The 18,837-nt window shown below is 35.8% G+C and overlaps 1 protein-coding gene across 3 annotated transcripts in view; it reads right to left on the reverse strand.

Annotated features, from left to right (window-relative positions):
* Positions 1–18,837, reverse strand: part of CTNNA3 (catenin alpha 3) — a 1,840,263-nt gene that overhangs the window by 1,729,038 nt on the left and 92,388 nt on the right. For all 3 annotated transcript variants that reach the window (XM_082714750.1, XM_082714748.1, XM_082714749.1), the window contains exon 3: positions 11,615–11,807. In XM_082714750.1, coding sequence (XP_082570876.1) covers positions 11,615–11,807 — 193 coding nt within the window. The remainder of the gene's footprint in view (positions 1–11,614; positions 11,808–18,837) is intronic.

The raw sequence follows: 18,837 nt of genomic DNA on the forward strand, positions 1-18,837 counted from the left end.
GTCAGACTTATTTCACTTAGCATAACGTCCTCTAGTTCTATTGGGAAATCGCTTTTTTATTGAACATTTGCCAATTATCAAGCAGCAGCAAGGTAACATGTGTGATGAAAGAACCAGTAACGGGCGCCTGGGTGGCGCAGTGGGTTAAGCCTCTCTTTGGCTCAGGTCATGACCCTTGATCCCAGGGTCCTGGGATCGAGCCCCACATCAGGCTCTCTACTCAGTGAGGAGCCTGCTTCCCTTCCTCTCTCTCTCTGTCTGCCTCTCTGCCTACTTGTGATCTCTGTCAAACAAATAAATAAAATTAAAAAAAAAAAAAGAAAGAAAGAAAGAACCAGTAAAAGTAATATGAATGAACAGACTAGGTAAAGAAAAGACAACTATAGAAGAAAAGTCTCTCAAAAGAAGAGAAGACATTAATGAGGACCCAAGTAAGGCTGGAAAGTTTTAAAGAGTAAAAAGGAGCACAACTTCCTTTGAAACTGAAGAAAGAGATGAGAAGAGTCAAGAACAGAAAATCTAAAAACTCTTGTTCCTGACACTGGGAAACTGCCAACAGCGTAATGCGCTCTTTTAACACTATAATATGCCACAAAATAATAATGTTCAGAACTATCACCTGTGAGGATAAACTTTAGATCACTTGTCAGCATTACACTTCCTTTGTTACCTTTGCACACAAGAGTGGTGCCATCTCTCCAGCCATGAAAGAAAACAAAAGTCATAATATATGCGTCACACTTTTGAATTCAGACTCTTTACCAGCTGAGATTTCAGTCCATGTTTTAGTTTCTAGGACTCCTCACTTACGAATCAATCTGATCACATGCATTAAATCTTTACTCCTATCTCTGAGCTATACATCAGAGTAAATGGTATGTGGCTTACCGAATACCTCTTACTTTCAAGACTGACATTGCAGTTATTTTCTCAAATCAGCCCGTCTATGTCTCAGGTCCAACATAACAAGTGACACACACACATCAAGTACTGTACTTCCCAACTGCCCACACAACACTTCAAGATGGGCAACACTGAGAAGTTTGCTGAGAATATCAAATGCACTATAAGAAAAGCCTGCCGCAGATTTTTCAAGTGAACACTGAGGGATGCCATGTTGAGTGTGTTCCAGCAATTAGTAGATTACAAGCAATGTAGCTAATTAGCTCATCAGTCTTCAATGGAAGTGTTTCCATAAACATTCTGCCAGCTACAAGACACCATGTATGCATGTTAAAATGTGTTAGAACAAGAGTTCATCATCCCCTTTCAAATGAAGAATGAACTGCATCTCCTCAAGCACAACGTATTTGGTAGAAAGATTATTGTATTTGTAACTTTATGCTTATCTAAGAACACTCTTGAGATATAATAACAGTTAAATATATACAACATCAACATAGCAATAGATGGAAATAATGAGGCAGCAGCTGTTGCCTTTGAAACCATATATAGGCTGTGAGTAATTGGTGGTAAATACCAAACATTTTATCTAAGTCCTAACTGCAATGTTGTTGAGCAGAGTAGATGGAGCTGACCTGTTACTTAGGGACAGTTAACTAAAAATGAACTGCTATTTTCTCTTATAAATAAATGTTCAATACAGCTGAGCTTTAAAAGATAAGATCTTTCAACACAGGTGACCCAAAATGACACCAGTAAATTTTTTAAATCTTTATTTTCTCTAGGATACAATTTTTCCCTTAAACAAAAATAAAAATGCACTGAATAATCAAGGAGGAATAGGTAACTTTTTAAAGGTTCAATATTGTAAATTCTATAATAGCATTTGTTGTTTAAGTAAGTGCCCAAGTATACTGATAGGAAGATTTATTATACTTCCAAGATACCATTTTCCAGGAATAATCATTTCTAGAAGTAATTGTTTTCTCTGACTAATACAGATGATGGTAAATCTTGATTTCTAATTCCTGTTGGAAAGGTCTATAAACCTAGGGTCTTACAAATCATGAAGATGAAGAACTATGGAAATGTATAAAGAGGGATAAATTTTTTAAATACCCTGAATACACGTATTATGCATGTGATAAATGTGTGCATTTTTCAAATAAAATGTTTACTTCTCACCAGGGAGGAGACAGTCCCCTAGCCACTAACCATATCGCCTACCCTGTGAGAAATACTCATGAGCCATGCAAACTGGGGCAAATTGTCAGCTGCTACTGGCCTAAGCTTTAAAAACATACAGTTGGGAGGCTCCTGCATTAGACCCTAAAGAGCATAGCATTTCTTTTAGTATAAAATGCCATAGCCCCATATTTGGGAAGGAGAGCTATAGTTAGAGGTCCTTAATGGATTCAAAACTCTCCTCATTAATCTTCCTAGCCCTCCAACTGGCTCATAGTAGCCTTGGTGGAGGCCCACAATTAAAAATAGATGGGGAAGTATTTTAACAGAGGCAGGATTCCAACAAATTCACAAGCCCTCTCTCACTTGACACACATCAACATGAAGCCAGCAGTACATGTTTCCAATTGCTGGCTCTAGTAGTAATAACTGCCAAGACTCTTGGTGTTATACTGTGCATTGCAGATAATTCATCCTAAAGTATATAGAGGTTTGATTAGTGCTATGCTATACCTGGGTAGGCATCTTGGCCTGTCTGGGTTCTTGAAATCTCAAATTAATTATCCCTTTATATATTAAGGAAGGCATATTTTTATATTTATTTTACAACTGACCCTTGAACAACATGCGTTTGATCCCTGTAGGTCCACTTATATGTGGATTTTTTTTATATAGTACAGTACTATAAATGTATTTTCTCTTCCTTATGACTTCCTTAATAACATTTTCATTTCTCTAGTTTACTTTATTATAAATACAATATATAATATGTATAACATATAAAATATGTGTTAACCAACTGTTTATGTTATCAGTAAGTCTTCTATAGTAGGCTATTTAGTTAAGTTCTGGGGGAGTCAAAAGTTACACTTGGATTTTTGACTGCATGGGGGTTAGCTTCCCTAATTCCTGTGTTGTTCAAGGTCAACAATATGTCACTGGGAATCTAAAAATGTATAATTATTAAGGTAAAGCAGTTAGTGTTTGCATGAGAAAACTGTTAACATTATGTTTAAGTTTTCAAAGGAAAAAGAATCAGATACCCTTTGAAGAATTAAAAGTAAGTCTGTTTACTTGTTTACTACCTATCTTTCTACTAAAATATCAGACAGCTCTATGAGGGCAAGCTTTGTCTGCCTAGTTCACTTCTGTGAGTCTAGCACATAGAACAGACCCTGGCCTAGACAAAGGTTTCAATAAATATTTAATTTTTTTTAAATAAAAGAAAAGAAATGCAAGTCTCTGAGAAAAGAAGGCTAGACATAGACCACATCTTCCTATCAATTATATATGTACTCACTTATATGACAGAGATTTCTCTTCCCTAATTTAATGGTAAAACAAAAGAAAATGAAAGTTTATTTTTTTTAAGATTTTATTTATTTATTTGACAGACAAAAGTAGGCAGAGAGGCAAGCAGAGAGAGAGGAGGAAGCGGCTCCCTGCGGAACAGAGAGCCCGATTCTGGGCTTGATCCCAGAACCATGACCTGAGGCTTTAACCCAGTGAGCCACCCAGGCGCCCCAGAAAATGGAAGTTTAGAGTCACTATTTTATTTCTGCTTCATATGAGCTTCAACAGCCTTTGAGACATACCATTATGACACTTATATCAGACACTATTACAACTGTCTACACATCTATTTACCCCAGTAGATTATTAATACCTCAGATACATCTTATTTATTTCCATATTTCCAGGGCCCAAATTAAAACCAAATTCAGATGCCAAATATTTAACCAAAATAGATAAATATTAGGCAACTGCTGTAAATATTAACAAATATTTACAAGAGAAGGGGCATACAAGTCTAAATATGATTACTTTTGTAATCTTCTCACTCTCTTAATGATAACTTAGTGAAATACTGACTATACACTTCCTTTCTACAACCCTTCTCTCTCATAGTAACCCCTTATTTTATTTGAAATTGGAAGACACTCTGAACCAGGTTTATTTAATATTCCACATAATTTTTGTCCTTTTTTTAATCAAAGCATTGAAGAAACACAAAAGGATGCCTTTTTTTTTTTCATTTCTAATCAAATCTGTAATTCCATCTAATTTTTTTTTTTTTACTAGCTGAAGGCAAAAGCTAAAACCAGGATAATTGAGAAGACTACCCGCTATAGGGATCTCACAGTACTACTAGGTTACATGTAAAGCAAATTTCCTCTACAACCAAGTTTCCTCTACAACTTTAAATTTAACTGACAAATCTTTCAGACTTTTGCTAAACCCAATCATTACTTACTTTCTTTTCCAAACAACAAACTAAATAATGTTTATTAATAGAAAGTATGCACACATACAGATTAGATATATAGATAGATATACAGATATATAGGTATACCCATACACACATCTGTTACAGTTCCCTGTTCTTTGCAATTTCATGTATGAACACCAAATGCCATACACTGTATCATATCATTTTTGTAAAATTAGTTTCTCACATAAGCCAAATAAAGTACCATAATCTTACCATCATAGGGAATGCCAAAGAAACAGGCCATGTGTGTTTGCATGTGTCAAATGTTTCCCTCTTTTTAAAAATAACCATCCGAATGTTTCATTTCAGAGATAATACCTGAACAAGTACCAATCCAAAAAAGTCAGTTGCATTCCTATGCACCAACAACACCAGAAATATAATTGATTTGTGTCCAGAAATATACATACCCACATATATATGGAACTTTGGCATTTAACAAAAGTGACATATCCAAATTATTTTTCAAAGTAGTTGTACCAATTTGCACTCCACCAAGCAAAGTATAAAAAATCCTGCTGCTTAGGGGCGCCTGGGTGGCTCAGTGGTTAAGCCGCTGCCTTCGGCTCAGGTCATGATCTCAGGGTCCTGGGATCGAGTCCCGCGTCGGGCTCTCTGCTCAGCAGGGAGCCTGCTTCCTCCTCTCTCTCTGCCTGCCTCTCTACCTACTTGTGATTTCTCTCTGTCAAATAAATAAATAAATAAATCTTTAAAAAAAAAAAAAAAAAAAAAATCCTGCTGCTTCAAAGTCTTTCTAACATGTCAGGTTTTTTTAATTTCAGCCAACTGAATTGCATAAAATGATAATGATACCTCATTTGCATATCTCTGACCACCAGTGAAGCTGAATATCTCTTTACATTTTCATTGGTGTTTATTCCTCTGTAAAATTCATTTTATGCCCATTTTTCTTTTGTTTTTCTTACTGATTTATGTTCTTATGATTATCTCATAATGTGTTTATGTCACTATTTTCTCCAACTGTGTCTTTTCATTTTCTTTAACGAATTTTTTGATGTAAGTTCTTAATTTTGATAAAATAAAATACATTAGTCTTTTCTTTATAGTTTTTTGTTTCATACTTAATAAACCCTGTTATACATCCAAAGCCTTAAAAAAATTCATCCTATTTTAATGAGTTTTTAATAATTGCATTTGATATTTAGATCCTAAAACTACCTGGAATTGACTGTACGTATATACATTATGAGAAAGCAAATGGTAGAAACATTGAGTAAGAGAGAAGTAAAAAGAAAATGGCAGCTGAGAGAAAGAGAAACTGGGAAAATAAATTTTCCCTCCTTCAGGAAGTAAGAAAGATAAAACTGGAGGTCTGAGTCGGCTTAGGAGGAAATCCAAAATATTTCATACTTTCAACTCAGACTTTGAGGTGCTATTCCCAAGAATAATAGCTAGCCAAAAATAGACCAACCTTTAAAAATTAATTCTACAATGTGTCATACAAAGTGTTCAGCATCCAATAAAAAAATTATACAAGATATCAGGAAACAAAATCGGGTACTAAAAAAGAAAAAGAAAAATTTTAAAAATGAAAGAAATAAAAGACAATAGAAACAACCCTATAAGAATGCCATATATCTGTGCTCGCTTTGGCAACACATATACTAAAAAAGAATGCCATATACTTATACAGAAATTAACTATAATTGAGATATTCAATAGAAATAATGGCAAGATGAAAATTTCAGCAGGGAACTGGAATTTGGAAAGAAATTAGAGAAATGAAAACTATTTCTATTTTCATAGGAACTGAAACTTTTTAAAAACAAATGAAAATTCAAGAACTAAAAATGTACAGTGACTGATATGAAAAGTTCACTGGACAGAATTAAAAACGGGAAAAGGCAGGACAAAGGTGTCATAAATTTAAAGATAGATATAAAGTGGTGCCTGAGTGGCACAGTTGGTTAAGCACCCAAATTTAGGTTTTGCTCAGATAGTGATCTCATGGTCATGAAACTGAGCCCATATCAGGCTCCGTGCTCAGCACAGAGTCTGCATGAGATTCTCTCTCTCTCCCTCTGACCCTCCCTTTACTTGCACTCCCTCTCCCTCCTTCTCTCTCTATAAAATAAATAAATCTTTGCAGGATGCCTGGATGGCTCAGTTGGTTAAGCATCTGCCTTTGAATCAGGTTATGATCTCAGAGTCCTGGGATCAAATCCTACACTGGGCTCCTTGCTCAGCGGGGAGCCTGCCACTCCCCCTGCTTGTGCACACTCACTTTCTGGCAAATAAATAAATAAAAGCTTTAATAATAAATAAATAATTATTTTTTTAAATAAAAGATAGACATAAAATTAAAATCTTTAAAGTACCATTTCACAACACCACAAAAATCAATTACTTGTTTTTGAATCAGAAGACTCATTACTATTAAAATGTCAGTTCAGCACAAATTGATCTATAGACCCAATTTAATCCCAATCAAAATCCCAGAAGGATTTTTGTTTGCTTATTTTTGTTTTGTTTTTAAATAGTTTACTTATTTATTTGACACACACAGAGAGAGTACAAGCAGGGGGAGCAGCAAGCAGAGGGAGAAGGAAAACTAGACTCCCCACCTAGCAGGGAGCCTGCCCGATGTGGACCTCGATCCCAGAACCCTGAGATCATGAGCCTAAGGCAGATGGCCAACCAACTGAGACACCCAGGATTTTCTTTTTCTTTTTTTTTTCTTTTTTTAATTAAGAAGCTGATTCCAAAATTTCTATGAAAGTACAAGGGATCTAAAATTACAAAATCAAGATAATTTTTATTTTATTTTATTCTGAGGTACAATAATCATGATAACGTGATACTGGTATAAGTAGACATACAAATCAATAAAACACAAGAGTTCCTAAGTAGACACACATAATGGTCAACTGATTTTCAAATAAAGGTGCAAAGAAATTCAATTGAGAAAGACTAATTTCTTTCAACTACACTAAAACAATTAAACTTCCATATGCATCCACATAATACTGGATCAACTGAATTCCCATATTAAAAAAAAAATCATGACCCCTCACTCAGACCATTCATAAAAATTTATTTCCAGGTAAATTGTAATGGCAAAACAATAAAGCCCATAGATGATTACGTATGAGAATATCTTTTTGACTTACAGTAAGCCAAGTTTTTTTTAGCAGAACAGAAAAATCTCTATCCATAAGGGAATAAAATAACTCCAATTTATTAAAATTACTTCTAAATATTAAAAATGTTTAATATAATGAAAAAAGATATTTTTAATATCCACAAATAACAAAAGACTCATATCTAGAATATACAAAAAGTCATCATAGAAATAAAAACTAAAACTACAGTAGAAAGCCACCATATACACTTGCATCAAAAACACTTACTCTTGCAAACACCAAGTTAGTAAGAATATAAAGGAACTGACATTCTTAAGCATTACTGATGAGTGTCAGTTAGAAAATCTACTGTGAAAACTGTGTGGTAAAATCTATTAAGTTGAATATATACTTTATGACCTAGCGATTTCATCAAAATATAAACCAGCAGGAAAATCTATATTTAGGCACCAAAAGTAATGCGAAAATATGTATGCATATTTGTACTTCATTACGGCCAAAAACTGTAAAAACTCAACTGTCCATCAATCTAACATGAATAAATAAATTATGATCTATTTATGAATTAAATGAATGAACTACTACATGTTGAGACCTCACAAACACGACATTGAGTAAAAAAAGCCAGAATCAGGAGATACAACATACTATATAGATCCTACTTATGCGAAGTTCAAAAGAGGCAAAAAACTAACATGTAATAACCTAGAATAATTGTTACCACTGAGGTGAAGAAATAACTTGTTGGAGGCACAAGGGGTGCTCCTAGGATTCTGGTAAGTCCCTATTTCTTGACCCAAGTGTTTACAATGTGAAACTGTATTGAGTTGTTCACAATAATGTATGCACTTTCCTGTATTTCCTATTCTTGGTAAATCACTAAATAAAACCTTAAATATAACCAATCATGTGACTTAGAAGCAATGTCTGTACATTATAGGGGTACAATAGAGGCTATATGAAGGTAGCATATATACCAAAGGCAAAACATGTAGTGCAAACATTGTAAACGATTCTTAGCTAATTGTTATGTGAATACTCTAAAACTAAATACTGGGTTCAATATTTTGCCATTGTTTAGATGTAAGTATAGAGGTAAGCTGTAAGATCATGAGTGAAAAATAATCACTATGTGGGCCAACTTTGCTGGATCTCTAGAGTTCTACCCACATATGACCTTTCCTTTCACCATCCTCCCCTAATACTATCCATGTCCATAGGCAAATTCTTTAGGTAATCAAATGTCCACATTATTTATCACTTCAGGTCTCAAATTAAAGCACTAAAGTCAGTGAAACAGATTAAAACAGAACCCTGTTGTAATGCTACATAAATTACAGCCTTTAGTAGAAGAATAAATTTTCTAAATTACTCTCAAATTCTTCTTGAAAATAAGTCAAGAAAATAAGGGGTGCCTGGATGGCTAAGTCAGTTAAGTGGCTGCCTTCAGCTCTGGTCATGATCCCAAGCCTGATTCTCCCTCTCCCTCTACCTGCTGTTCTACCTACTCATGCACTCTCTATCTCTCTATCAAATAAATAAATAAATATCTTAAAAAGAAAAGAAAAGAAGTCAATAAATATACAAAGAAAAATATTCTCTACCTCCAATATTTTTTAACTTTCCCAAATACTTTAAACTTATTATTTGCTCTTCATTAGTCCTTTGTATTGTGCCACTGGACAAAGCCCTTTAAAAAAAAGGCAGGAAAATAAAATATGTTTCTAGTATCAAAGGGTTGCTTGAATCAGAATTCAATCTCCTGATTCTTCAACTCCCCACTGAGCTAAAATTCCTTCCAAGTTTTTCGGAACAGTGCTCTACTGTTACTATCTCTGCTATCCATAGGATAAGCATTGGCCATTCCCCAAATTCCAGAACCATTTGCCATTTCACTGCTTTCCTCCCACACTCAAGTGGCGGGAGTTCAATTTGGCAGTTTGTCAGAAAGAATCCTAGTATAAAGCACTTGGTGATTTTTAACCAAATAGATTTGTTGTGTATACAGCATATGCCATATATATCACATCATATGATTTCACACATTATAATAGAACATAGTGAAGGATATATAACATAATCCTAGAATTCAAATGTACTTCTCTTTGAGACCTTCTCTTTAAAATAATTTTATTATTTTACTTTTTTTAAAGATATACCATTTCATGACAACTTATGCTATTAGTGTTCCCTAAGAATGACCTGTGTTATATATACTTATTATTAGGTGTTTTATAAAAACTATGTTGTAAAATAAATCACATTATGTGATTAAAAACAGTACTAGGATAGCATTCATATTCCTTACCTAAAGAGTCAGCAAAGAAACCATGAGATAATGTCACAAGTGCAAAGATAAAATCATTATAAAATTATATAATATAAGGTGAAAAAAATGATGCTCCATTTTTTTTTATTTGACAAACACTTGTTAGGTGGTTGTTATTGTCAGGCATTGCTCATCAAATAAGACCTGGTATTTGCCACCTTCAAGAAATTAAGGGTCTAGATTTACTGAACAAGTAAATTAATGTTTGGTGTATGAGGTAGTAAAGCCTATGAAAGAGAGATGTTCAGAGTCTGTGGGGACAGAGAAGAGGGACATCTAAATCAGCATTATGAGGTCAGTACACACTTCCCGGAAAAAGACCTTGGCTGAGCTTTGCTACAATGAATAATTGGCTGAATGGGAGGGGGAATCCGGGTAAAGGGAACAGCTGGTAACAGAAGTGCAACATGGGCCATTCAAGATACCTTAAGTTCTTGTTTGGAGGAAAGTTTGAGGGGGGACAGAATCAGGAAATGAGAAGAGACAGAATGGCAGAAGCCCAATTCTGAAACGCTGAGGGAGCTAAGTTTAAACATCTGAACCTGATCCAGAAACACAGTCCCTCTAATCCTTCAAAAGCTACAGAAAGGATTTTAAGCACAGAAGCAAAAGGAGTATATTTTCATCTTTAAAGGATATATTTGGTTTTGGTATAAGGTAAGGCCAATGCAGTAATCCTAAATTCAGGAGTCAACATTAGTAATGGAGAAGAGGGAAATATCTGAAAGACAAAAGGAGACAGAATTTGTTAAACTTAGAGACTAACTGGAAAGGAGAGGGAAATGAGAAAGAAGAGTCCAAACTGACTTGGTTACTAATGTGAATGATGGTACCAGAACAAAGAGGACAGAACAAAGAGTGGGTCTAAGATGGCAGGGGGGAGGGAGGAATGATGAATTCATGAGAAATTATCTTGGGCATTATGATTTCTTTATATTTTCTGAAGAGTCTCTATAAAATATAAATCACATATAACAATATATAGCAAATAAAAAATAGCTCCCTTATATTTGATGTAAAGTTTATTGTAGCTACTATATTCATCTTAATTATTTAATTAGCAAACATTTCCTGATTTTCATAAAGTTATGTTGGGAAGAGAAATATTTCAACACCCCAAGTCTCTTTCACACAGCCAAACAGGAATATTTAAGTTTTCTTATCCTCTCAAAATAGTTCCTTGCAGCAAGATGATGCATAAATAGGACAGTTCTTTTAAAAACAGACTGCTAATGATATTTACATTTGTTAGAAAACTGTTGTAGTATCATAAGTAAATACATCAAAAGGTAAAATGTACCTTTTTTCATTTTATAATATTAACTTAGCAATAACATGAGTTATGCATAGTTTATGCAAAGCATTTATTTTTAAGTTTAGTAAATCTAAACTAGAAAATAGAAAAATAAAAAATGTATTCCTGAGTGGTCAGGTCTGTAATTTATTATCTCCAACTATTAACAAGGAACATTATAATTTATTTATGTATGGGAAAATACACCTTCAGCTTCATTAGTCATTTCTCATTATATCTATGACAAAACAGGATACACTTCTCTTTGCTTATTATGGATAAACTATGGCATGTGAGGGGAAGAAAGAGCCTGCAGGGACTAAACAACTGAAGGAAAGAACCAGGAATAGTACTCTGAGCCGTAGAGCTGACTAATGAGCCACTCTGCCTCCCACAGCTAGCTCCTCAGAGGTCTTTGTAGAGCTAATAAACTCAAGTCAACAAAAACAAAACACTCACAAATCTAATTCCATAACTAACACCCTAAGGATATACAGTTTGCTCCTGACCAGAATTAGAGTACTCACTTTCTTTGCGAACTTCCTCAAGTGCAGTAGTAAGCTCCTTCTTCAAAACTGTGGCTTCCTGAGCAATCTTCTGCCCCTTTTCTAATAAATTCCAAGTTGCTTCCTCCACAGAAGCTAGGAGGACTCTGGCTCGTTTTGAACGTCCTTTTTTCCTGTTGGAAGGATTCTGGGGACAATTTACAAGTGTAGTAACCTAAAATTGGAAAAATACAAGCCACTCATTAGACAAATTGTGAGAACATAGTCCTGGGACATCACAGCCTAGAACAAAAGGAAGTATTTCATAGAAACATGATTTATTCCCAGTACTACTGGTACACCCTCATAAGTCAAGTCAATACACTAAGAGCAATATTATCAGCCACTATGGAATTTCCATCTAAAGATAAAAGGAAAGAAGGAAAGAGGTAAGGGAGAAAGAGAGGACTAGAGGAAAGAAGAGCCACAGAGATTGAAATTTATCAAGTTTTACTATTGAAATGCAGTGTGTGCATGTGTGTGTGTGTATTATATGTATCTATATTTACATATAAAAATTATTTATAGCACTTTGTAGCCAGCAATCTATATTAAGAGGGTGGCAAAAAATATCATAATTCGGTTAGTAAGTACTAGTAAGTATTAGTCTGAGTATAGAGATTATTAACGTGGAGGGGGTACAGAACCACTCAAACATAAAACACTGGTTACCTCAGAGGAACAAAACCCAAATCATGACCTACATATTGGCCCTCTGTAACCTGTCCTACCTGTCTCCTACACTGTCCCCTAACTCATTAGGACTCTAAAAGAGGTCTTGTTCAAAGTCTCCTATCAAGAGGACTTTCTTGATTATCCCATCCATACCCTCTCTCAATCTTTCCCCTCATCCTACTTTATATTTCCACAAAACTTATAGAACCTGATTTTTTTTGTTTATGTTTATTTCGTGCTCCCAATACTAAAATGTAAACTCCATGAAAGCAGAAAATGTGGTTTTTTTCCTCCAGCACCCAGAACAATGCACAAAGTAGGTGTCCAATAAAATATGTATTATATAAATGGCTTCATGAGCAGGATAGTAGAAAAGAGGGGTTTTTTAATCTTTATATTTTGAATTGTCTGAGTACAATAATGAGCATTATTCCTTTTGTAAATATGTTTAAAATAGGAATAAACTAGGGACACCTGGATGGCTCAGACGGTTACTCGTCTGCCTTCAGCTCAAGTCATGATCCCAGAGTCCTGGGATCTAGACCACAGCAGGCTCATTGCTCAGTGGGGAGTCTGCCTCTCCCTCTGCCTGCCATTCCCTCTGTTTGTGCTCTCCCTACTAAATACATAAAATCATTTTTATTTTAAAAAAAAAAGGATAAGCTAATAATAAGGTCATTATTTAGAGATAGAAATGAAGCATCTGGGGTATCAAGGTGACTCTGTCAGTTGAGTGTCCACTCTTGATTTTGGCTCAGGTCATAATCTCAGGGTTGAAAGGTTGAGCCCTGCATTGGGCTACATGCTCATCATGGAGTCCGCTTGTCCCTCTCCTTCTGTTCCTCTCCCACTCACACACTCTCTCTCTCTCTCAAATAAATAAACAAAGAAAGAAAACCTTAAAAAAAAATTAAGCATCTGTATTTGGAAACTAAATCTCATACAAAATTACATTGTAAAAAATATCCATTTATTAATTAAACCTTGAATCCCAATAATAACTTTGGTTAATATTTTTATAGGCAAAGCTGGAAGATACCCACTATAGAGGAAGGAAAAAAAAAAAGTTGTATCCAGTATTTAAAATGGCAGACCTGAATCTCCTATAGAAAGCTAGACTCCAAGTTATCATCAAATAGCCAAGGCTTTTAACAACCATTCACCACATCTTTGACAATGTGCTATACATAAACCTTCCTGTTCTGTAGCTCATAGAGGTTTGGCTTGTTTATTGCTTATAGAGCACAACATATTTATTTGTATATCTGGACCCAGTTTTTTAACTAGCAACTAAGAAAGAACTTATAAGTTATGGGGGAAATAATGTAGATGAAAATAATTTTTTCCTGCCCTTCTCTTTCTCCATCCAATAGACCCCTTGCTTTATGCTAATTTGCTTTATCCTCATGTTCACAACCCATAGTACAGTACCTTGTAGCAAGTCCTTGTTTCCTCTCTTAGAAAATGAGAACAATCATATTACCCTATGACTGTGTGAAGGTTAAATATGTAAAATGTCTTACAAAATCCACAACATGAGGAGCCTGGGTGGCTCAGTTGTTAAGCATCTGCCTTGGGCTCAGATCATGATCTCAGAGTCCTGGGATCGAGCCCTGCATCACACTCCCTGCCTACTTCTCCCTCACCATTCCCATGCTTGTGTACCCTCTCTCTGTGTCTCTGTCAAATAAATAAAGTCTTCAAAAAAAAAATCCACAACATGACACAGATATTAGTTGACATTTAATGCACATTTTCTAGTCCATTCCCCACGCGGATACAGAAAATCTGTATGGGATCCTTGTCAGAGGTGTTCTCTTGGGACTACCCTCATGTTGCCCTTGGGGTCCCCTGTGCTAAATGTAATGAAGTCCGTTAACAGAACACATTCTGTATGTTTTGCAAGCAGTCAAATAGGGCCAAGTGTCTTTATTGTATTAAATAAAGATGATAATATGCCTGACTTATTATGGATTTTCACATACTCCAAAAGGCAAATTTCTCACTATTGTCAGTCTAATTTATATATCAAGAGTTAAAAGATATTGGTTCAGATTAAGACAAATGATAGCACCTAGTTTAAAATCTTTGTTTAAAAGGAAAAATAAGTTTCATTGTCTAAATGTTCCCTCAGAATGTATTTTAGGTGCCACAATTCATGACGCTTCCCACTGAACATTCCTCTATTATTGTTCAGATCCTCCATGTGCCAAATGTTTTCCATAGACTAGCCTGAGCTTTGAAATTAAAATGAGCATTCCAGAAATGCTTTGTTCCTTACAATAAATGCCAAACAAGAAATGTGAAAAGAACATTGTATAAGAACATTGTGCTTCCATCAAAATAAATGCAATTGCAACCAGCAAGTTATTCCCATTTATAAATCATTTATACCTATATCTTCTGAAATACCCCAAAATACAGTTATTTAATATTGTTTAAACTCAAGTGACATTTTCAATGATTCACTTTATTTCAGAAAGTAAAGATGGTTTGGTAATCCTCTAGGGGGAAAAAGAAGACTAAAAAAAAAAAAAAACTTTTTTTTTTTTTTAACCTCAACTTACCTATAGGAACTAACCAATTCCCCTCAGTGACTGTGACCCAGGATAACAAATGACTCTCAAGAAAGGTTGAGAGTGCATTTGTTATCTGAAAAAGTCTCCCATCTCTTGAAGAAATACCAGTAATCAGTAAAAATTAGCTTTCAGGATATGCTGTAAAATAATTTCTGTTTCCTCATTCTCTTTTTCAGTTATACAAAATCAGTTATATTTTTATAAGCAACAAAAAACTTCAGTTGGAATTAACAGCAAAGATGATTCTAATTTAAGTCATAGTCTATGTCTTCCTAAACTTTTTTTTGTCACACATACACAACCCTCCCCTTTTTCTCTTTCTCAGATCTTAGGGGGTCCCTGCCATGTGGAAATTTTTTGGTTCCTGCAGTCTCTTAAAGACCCTGGGTTCATTCACTTTCTTTAGTCTGTAAATCTGAGGTAGGCTACAGACACACCTTCATACATACATACAGAAATGAGCTCCCTACTGAAATGGTCCTACTTTAGATACTTCAAGTAATATGAAAAGAAGAATTCCCCTGCTTTATTAATTCTGCACATTTAAATCCCATAAAACTAGGTATATTTTTAATGTTGTATAATATTTATATACTGAAATTTAAAGTGCAAAAAAAATCTTTCTACTCTTTCCTAATTCAGATGTGCTTCTCTAGATGCTCCAAAGATACTGATAATTAAATTGAGATGTTTAGTGAATCTAGCTATGAACTGTCATTATATAGAGCAACACTAGTATACAATAAGAGTACTGCAGAATATGGCATGAGGCTTAATTTACTTTGATTTGTTGCATTAATACAACAAAGTCTTTAGCACTTCAAATGTTAGCTTTGTAGAAAGTCTTTTCCAAATGCCAACTTGGGTTAATACATATACCATGCTCTTTCCCAATCTATCTTTCTAATTCTATTATCATTGTAGTATAAAAAGGCCATGTTAACACAATCTCCTCTTTTGTTTATTAGCTAAAACACTGAATTTTAACTTTCCTCCAATAGCTCACAGGAACCTTCAGGGCTACCTTTGCTTCCTTGAGTTAATTTTATTGTGCGAAATAAAATAGAAGACATTTAAGTTGTATTAATGAGCTAAAAACTTCAGAGTTATGAAGGAACGCAGAGGGTAGAAAAATAAAACTGTCTATAGACAGTTGTCTACAATAAAACAAGTGATCTTTTAAAGTAAAAGATATCCATCTACTCTTGGGAAGGGAAGGGTCCCTTTTTCAAGTTATTGATAATTTCAACTGTTATTTATTTCCTACCAAAAACAACCTTCATTGTGTTAACTAAAGTACTGTGGAAGACTGAAGTACTGAGACTCCATTAAGAATTGACACTTAAGGAAGGGAGGAGTCAAGATGGCGGAGAAATAGCAGGCTGAGACTACTTCAGCTAGCTGGAGATCAGCTAGATAGCTTATCTAAAGATTGCAAACACCTGAAAATCCATCGGCAGATCGAAGAGAAGAACAGCAATTCTGGAAACAGAAAAACAACCACTTTCTGAAAGATAGGACTGGCGGAGACGTGAATCCAAAGCGACGGGAAGATAGACCCCAGGGGGAGGGGCCGGCTCCCGGCAAGCGGCGGAGCAAAGGCGCACAAAATCAGGACTTTTAAAAGTCTGTTCCGCTGAGGGACATCGCTCCAGAGGCTAAACCGGGCCGAAGCCCACGTGGGGTCAGCGTGCCCTTGGTCCCGCAGGGTCACAGAGGGATCGGGGGTGTCTGAGTGTCGCAGACCTTGCGGGTATTGGAACAGGAAAGCCGGCTACAGAGACAGAGCCGACAGTAAGCTCACAGCTTGGTGTTGCCTTGAACCGGACACAGGCTCGGTGAGCTCGGAGCGTGGCAGGAGGTCAGGCCGACGGGAGTAACTGGGCGCTGTTCTCTGAGGGCGCACTGAGGAGTGGGGCCCCCGGCTCTCGGCTCCTCGAGGCCGGAGACCAGGAGGCCGCCATTTGTATTCCTGTCCTCCGGAACTCTACGGAAAGCGCTCAGGGAACAAAAGCTCCTGAAAGGAAACCTGAGCGGATTACTCAGCCTGGCCCCTGGTAAGGACGGTGCAATTCTGCCAGGGGCAAAGACACTTGAGAATCACTACACCAGGCCCCTCCCCCAGAAGATCAACAAGAAATCCAGCCGAGACCAAGTTCACCTACCAAGGAGTGTGGTTTCAATACCAAGGAGAAGAGCAGAATTCCAGAAGAGGAGAAAGCAAAGCACAGAACTCATGGCTTTCTCCCTGTGATTTTTCTTAATCTTGCAGTTAATTTAATTTTTTTCTTTTTCATTTTTTTTTTTTTCTCGCCTTCTGGTAAAATTTTTTTTTAACTTTTACCCTTTTCTTTTTTAATGTTTTTTAACTAGTTTATCTAATATATATATATTTTCTTTTTTATATTTTTCTTTATTCGTTTTCTTTTTTTTAATTCTTTTCTTTTTTGTTCTTTTTTTTTCTTTCTTCCTTTTTGAACCTCTTTTTATCCCCTTTCTCCCCCCTCATGATTTGGGATCTCTTCTGATTTGGTTAAAGCATATTTTCCTGGGGTTGTTGCCACCCTTTTAGTATTTTACTTGCTCCTTCATATACTCATCTGGACAAAATGACAAGACGGAAAAATTCAACACAAAAAAAAGAACAAGAGGCAGTACCGAAGGCTAGGGACCTAATCAATACAGACATTGGTAATATGTCAGATCTAGAGTTCAGAATGACAATTCTCAAGGTTCTAGCCGGGCTCGAAAAAGGCATGGAAGATATTAGAGAAACACTCTCCAGAGAGATAAAAGCCCTTTCTGGAGAAATAAAAGAACTAAAATCTAACCAAGTTGAAATCAAAAAAGCTATTAATGAGGTGCAATCAAAAATGGAGGCTCTCACTGCTAGGAAAATGAGGCAGAAGAAAGAATTAGTGATATAGAAGACCAAATGACAGAGAATAAAGAAGCTGAGCAAAAGAGGGGCAAACAGCTACTGGACCACGAGGGGAGAATTTGAGAGATAAGTGACACCATAAGATGAAACAACATTAGAATAATTGGGATTCCAGAAGAAGAAGAGAGAGGGGAGCAGAAGGTATACTGGAGAGAATTATTGGGGAGAATTTCCCCAATATGGCAAAGGGAACGAGTATCAAAATTCAGGAGGTTCAGAGAAAGCCCCTCAAAATCATAAGAATAGGCCCACACCCCGTCACCTAATAGTAAAATATACAAGTCTCAGTGACAAAGAGAAAATACTGAGAGCAGCCCAGGAAAAGAAGTCTGTAATATACAATGGTAAAAACATTGGATTAGCAGCTGACTTATCCACAGAGACCTGGCAGGACAGAAAGAGCTGGCACGATATTTTCAGAGCACTAAATGAGAAAAACATGCAGCCAAGAATACTATATCCAGCTAGGCTATCATTGAAAATAGAAGGAGAGATTAAAATCTTCCAGGACAAACAAAAACTGAAAGAATGTGCAAACATCAAACCAGCTCTACAGGAAATATTGGAGGGGTCCTCTAAGCAAAGAGAGAGCCTACAAGTGGTAGATCAGAAAGGAACATAGACCATATACAGTAACAGTCTACCGTACAGGCAATACAATGGCACTAAATTCATATCTCTCAATAGTTACCCTGAATGTGAATGGGCTAAATGCCCCTGTCAATAGACACAGGGTATCAGAATGGATAAAAAAACAAAACCCATCTATATGTTGCCTCCAAGAAACTCATTTTAAGCCCGAAGACACCTCCAGATTTAAAGTGAGGGGGTGGAAAAGAATTTACCATGCTAATGGACATCAGAAGAAAGCAGGAGTGGCAATCCTTATATCAGATCAATTAGATTTTAAGCCAAAGACTATAATAAGAGATGAGGAAGGACACTATATCATACTCAAAGGGTCTGTCCAAAAAGAAGATCTAACAATTTTAAATATCTATGCCCCCAAC

This window comes from Mustela nivalis (genome assembly GCF_964662115.1).
Source record: "Mustela nivalis genome assembly, chromosome: 2".
In the NCBI taxonomy this organism is placed as follows: Eukaryota; Metazoa; Chordata; class Mammalia; order Carnivora; family Mustelidae; genus Mustela; species Mustela nivalis.